The 5,914-nt window shown below is 46.5% G+C and overlaps 1 protein-coding gene across 1 annotated transcript; it reads right to left on the bottom strand.

The window, feature by feature from the left end:
• Window positions 1-3,930: 3,930 nt before the first annotated feature.
• Window positions 3,931-5,248, bottom strand: LOC121842302 (cullin-associated NEDD8-dissociated protein 1-like; the record flags this gene model as incomplete). Its single annotated transcript, XM_042312322.1, has 2 exons — window positions 3,931-4,414; window positions 5,125-5,248. Coding segments are annotated over 2 exons (479 nt in total), but the record flags the coding sequence as incomplete, so codon positions are not given.
• Window positions 5,249-5,914: the final 666 nt, after the last annotated feature.

Below are 5,914 nucleotides of genomic sequence, written 5' to 3'. Positions count from 1 at the left end.
GAGAAGAAACAGAGAGACAGATGGGAGATAACAGAGACAGATGGAGATAAAACAAGAGAGACAGATCGGAGAGACAGAGAGAACAGAGATCGACAGATCGGGGAGAAGAGACACAGAGAGACAGATGGGAGAGAGACAGAGAGAGACAGATGGGAGAGAGACACAGAGAGACAGATCGGAGGAGAGAACCCAGAGAGACAGATGGGAGAGAGACACAGAGACAGATCCGGAGAAGACAGAGAGACAGATGGGAGAGAACACAGAGAGACAGATGGGAGAGAGAAACAGAGAGACAGATCGGAGAGAGAGAAACAGAGAGACAGATGGGAGAGAGAAACAGAGAGAGAGATGGAGAGAAACCCTAGAGAGACAGATGGGAGAGAGACACAAGAGAGACAGATGGGAGAGAACACAGAGAGACAGATGGGAGAGAGAGAAACAGAGAGACAGATGGGAGGAGAAGAGAGAAACAGAGAGACAGATCGGGAGAGAGAAAAAGAGAGACAGATGGGAGGAGAAACAGAGAGACAGATGGGAGAAACAACAGAGAGACAGATGGGAAGACACAGAGACAGATCGGAAGACACAGAGAGACAGATGGGAGAGAGAAACAGAGACAGATGGGAAGAGGAGAAACAGAGAGAGACAGATGGGAGAGACAGAGAGAGACAGAGAGACAGATGGGAGAGAGACAGACAGAGAGACAGATGGGAGAGAGACAGAGAGAGACAGATCGGGAGAGAGACACAGAGACAGATGGGAGAGACACAGAGATACAGATGGGAGAGGACACAGAGACAGATGGGAGAAGAGAAACAGAGAGACAGATGGGAGAGAGAAACAGAGAGACAGATCGGGAGAGAGAAACAGAGAGAGATGGGAGAGAGACCTACAGAGATGGGAGAGAGACACAGAGACAGATGGGGAGAGAACACAGAGACAGATGGAGGAGAACAGAGACAGATGGGAGAGAAACAGAGAGACAGATGGAAGAAAGAAACAGGAGAGACAGATGGGAGAGAGAAACAGAGAGACAGATGGGAGAAGAGAAACAGAGAGATGGGAGAAAAACAGAGAGAGAGATAGATGGAGAGAGAACACAGAGACAGATGGGAGAGAAGAAACAGAGAGACAGATGGGAGAAAGCAAGACAGATGGGAAAACATGAGACAGATGGGAGACAGAGAGACAGAGAGACAGATGGGAGAGAACACAGAGAGACAGATGGGAGAGACAGAGAGAGAGAGACAGATGGGGAGAGAGACACAGAGAGACAGATCGGGAAGAGAGACCTAGAGAGACAGATGGGAGAGAGGAACAGAGAGACAGATGGGAGGAGAAACAGAGAGACAGATGGGGGAGAAACAGAGAGACAGATGGGAGAGAGAAACAGAGAGATGGGAGGAAGGAACCCTGAGAGATGGGAGAGAGGAACCTAGAGACAGATGGGAGAAAGACCTAGAGAGACAGATGGGAGAGAGAAACAGAGAGACAGATCGGAGAAAACAGAACAGATGGAAGAGAGAAACAGAGACAGATGGGGAGAGAAACAGAGAGACAGATGGGAGAAAGAAACAGAGAGAGAGAGATCGGGAGAGAGAAACAGAGAGAGAGATCGGGAGAAACAGAAGACAGATGGGAGAGATCGAAACAGAGAGACAGATGGGAGAGAGAAACAGAGAGACAGATGGGAGAGAGAAACAGAGAGACAGATCGAGGAGAGGAGAAACAGAGAGACAGATCGGAGAAGAAACAAGAGAGACAGATGCGGAGAAAGAAACAGAGAGACAGATGGGAGAGAGAAACAGAGAGACAGATGGGAAGAGACAGAGAGAGACAGAGAGACAGATGGGAGAGAGGACACAGAGAGACAGATGGGGAGAGAACCTAGAGAGACAGATGGGAGAGAGACAGAGAGACAGATGGGAGAGAAACCCCAGAGACAAGATGGGGAGAAAAACAGAGACAGATGGGAGAAAAACAGAGACAGATGGGAGAGAGAGGAAACAGAGAGATGGGAGAGAGACACAGAGAGATGGGAAGAACCCTAGAGAGACAGATGGGAGGAGAGACACAGAGACAGATGGGAGAGAGAAACAGAGACAGATGGGAGAGAGAAACAGAGAGACAGATGGGAGAGAAACAGAGAGACAGATGGGAGAGAGAAACAGAGGGACAGATGGGAGAACAAGAGACAGATGGGAGAGAACACAAGAGACAGATCGGAGAGAGGGAACACAGAAGACAGATGGGCAGAGAGAAACAGAGACAGATGGGAGAGAGAAACAAGAGACAGATGGGAGAGAGACAGAGAGACAGAGACAGATGGGGAGAACCACAAGAGACAGATGGGGAGAGAGACAAGAGAGACAGATGGGAGAGAACCACAGAGACAGATGGGAGAGAGACACAGAGAGACAGATGGGAGAGAGACACAGAGAGACAGATGGGAGAAAACAGAGAGACAGATGGGAGAGAAACAGAGAGACAGATGGGAGGAGAAACAGAGAGAGATGGGAGAGAACCCAGAGAGAGATGGAGAGACCTAGAAGAGACAGATGGGAGAGAACACAGAGAGACAGATGGGAGAAAGAAACAAGAGAGACAGATGGGAGAGAGAAACAGAGAGACAGATGGGAGAGAGAACAGAGAGACAGATGGGGAGAGAGAAACAGAGAGACAGATGGGAGAGAGAAACAAGAGAGACAGATGGGAAGAGACACAGAGAGACAGATTTGGAGAGACCACAGAGAGACAGATGGGAGAAAGAAAACAGAGACAGATGGGAGAAGAAACAGAGAGAGAGACCAGGAGAAGAGAAACAGAGAGACAAGGGAGAAACAGAGAGACAGATCGGGGAGAGAGAAACAAGAAGACAGATCGAGAGAAGAAACAGAGACAGATCGGAGAAGAAACAGAGACAGATGGGAGAGAAAACAGAGAGACAGATCGGGAGAGAGAAACAGAGAGACAGATGGGAGAAAAACAAAAGACAGATCGGAGAGAGAAACAAGAGACAGATCGGGAGAGAGAAACAGAGAGACAGATGGGAGAGACACAGAGAGACAGATGGGAGAGAGACAGAGAAGAGACAGATGGGAGAGAGAACACAGAGAGACAGATGGGAGAGAGACACAGAGAGACAGATGGGAGAGAACACAGAGAGACAGATGGGAGAGAGACACAGAGAGACAGATGGGAGAAAACAGAGACAGATGGGAGAGAGAAACAGAGAGACAGATGGGAGAGAGAAACAGAGAGACAGATGGGAGAGAGACAGAGAGAGACAGATGGAGAGAGACAGAGAGAGACAGATGGGAGAGAGACACAGAGAGACAGATGGGAGAGAGACACAGAGAGACAGATGGGAGAGAGAAAATATATTTAAATATATATATAAATAAATATATATATTTAAATATATATATAAAAAATATATATATATATATAAATATATATTTAAATATATATATAAAAATATATATATATATATATAAATATATTTAAATATATATATAAAATATATTTTAAATATATATATATTTTTATATATATATATATATATATATATATATATATATATATATATATAAATATATATATATTTAAATATTTAAATATATATTTATAAATATATATAAATCATGTAATTATGAGAAAGTTATATATATTTATATATATTTATATATATAAATATATATGGGCTTTCATAATTACATGATTTATATATATTTATAAATATATATTTAAATATTTATATATATATTTATAAATATATATAAATCATGTAATTATGAGAAAGCCATATATATTTATATATATAAATATATATAAATATATATGGCTTTCATAATTACATGATTTATATATATATATCCGGTGTCCGGCCTATGTGTCTGTGTGTGTCTCTGTGTAACTCACCCGATCCGGTGTCCGGCCTGTGTGTCTGTGTGTCTCTGTGTAACTCACCGATCCGGTGTCCGGCCTGTGTGTCTGGGTGTCTCTGTGTAACTCACCGATCCGGTGTCCGGCCTGTGTGTCTGCGTGTCTCTGTGTAACTCACCGATCCGGTGTCCGGCCTGTGTGTCTGTGTGTCTCTGTGTAACTCACCGATCCGGTGTCCGGCCTGTGTGTCTGTGTGTCTCTGTGTAACTCACCGATCCGGTGTCCGGCCTGTCTGCTGATGGCTGCGATACATTGGATGTAGGTACGGGTGGTGGACATGGAGTCGTTACGAGACAACTCTGACAGCAGGTGTTCAATCAGGTCCACAAACACCAGGTTCCCACAGGACATGACCAGGTGACCCAGAGCGATGATGGTCCTCTTCCTCACCGCCAGGCGGGGGCTGGTCAGCTGAGGAAGCAGGCAGGACAGGATGGAGGGGTGAAAGTTCACCAGGAGACCACCCTGTCTGTTAGAGGAGAGGGAGAGAGGTTAGCACTATGTTAAGTAGTGTTAAGTAGTGTCATCAGGGGGTATGATAGACTACGGAGGGTCTGGTCAGCTGAGGAAGCAGGCAGGACAGGATGGAGGGGTGAAAGTTCACCAGCAGACTAGAGGTTGGCACCAGGAGTGAAAATTAAATTCCTGTCCCGTCTTGTCAAATATTTTCCTGTACCGTCCTGGTCCAGAAACAGTTACATAACCCCAGAACATTCCTGGACCACCCCAAACTCATTTTTACAGGGAGAAATCAGAAATAACTTCAGATATCCAATTCACTGTAATAAAGTAATCCAACGAGAAAGGACCATCGATAGGCTATAATGGGTTCAGGTCAGAGGTCAGACAGTGGAGAACACACACCAACCTGGGTTCAGACCAGCAGTCAGACAGTGGAGAACACACACACACCAACAGTCAGACAGTGGAGAACACACACACACACCTGGGTTCAGGTCAGAGGTCAGACAGTGGAGAACACACACCAACAGTCAGACAGTGGAGAACACACACACCCAACCTGGGTTCAGACCAGCAGTCAGACAGTGGAGAACACACACACCAACCTGGGTTCAGACCAGTGGTCAGACAGTGGAGAACACACACACACACACACACCAACCTGGGTTCAGACCAGTGGTCAGACAGTGGAGAACACACACACACACACACACCAACCTGCAGAGCATGTCAGCCATGATGTCCAGAGCCTCCAGCTGAACTGACACATCCTCCTGCTTGGCGATGGCACTGGTCAGACGGCCTGTGATCTTTTTACACACACTGGCAGCCAGGGCCGAGCCTGGGGGGGGATGGGAGGTGGAGGAGAGGAGAGAGGGAGGGTGGAGAGGAGAGAGAGGGAGAGAAACAGGGGGAGGAGGAAGACAGAGGGAGAGAAACAGGGGGGGGGGTTGGAGAGGAGGGAGAGAAACAGGGGGAGGAGGTTGGAGAGGAGAGAGGGAGAGAAACAGGGGAGGGGTTGGATAGGAGAGGAGAGGAGGAAGACAGAGAGAGACAGAAAGAGGCTGAGTGAGCTAAATGAGTCATACTGCTGTCAGCCAAGATGGCTGATGCCTGAAGGTGATGGGGAAGCAAGGCTGTTAACAGATGCTCTCTTCTCCATGTCTCACTCCACATGACTGGGAAAGGCCTGAACACAGCTGGAGATTAACCAGGATGTAAGGAGGACATCTAGCAAGAGGGATAGTCCATCAGTTCATTACCTACAACACCATCACTAGAGGGGATAGTACATCAGTTCATTACCTACAACACCGTCACTAGAGGGGATAGTACATCAGTTCATTACCTACAACACCATCACTAGAGGGGATAGTACATCAGTTCATTACCTACAACACCATCACTAGAGGGGATAGTCCGTCAGTTCATTACCTACAACACCATCACTAGAGGGATAGTCCATCAGTTCATTACCTACAACACCATCACTAGAGGGATAGTCCAT

This window comes from Oncorhynchus tshawytscha, unplaced genomic scaffold, assembly GCF_018296145.1.
Source record: "Oncorhynchus tshawytscha isolate Ot180627B unplaced genomic scaffold, Otsh_v2.0 Un_contig_12438_pilon_pilon, whole genome shotgun sequence".
NCBI classification, from domain to species: domain Eukaryota; kingdom Metazoa; phylum Chordata; class Actinopteri; order Salmoniformes; family Salmonidae; genus Oncorhynchus; species Oncorhynchus tshawytscha.
This window is presented reverse-complemented; position numbering and strand designations above follow the sequence as displayed.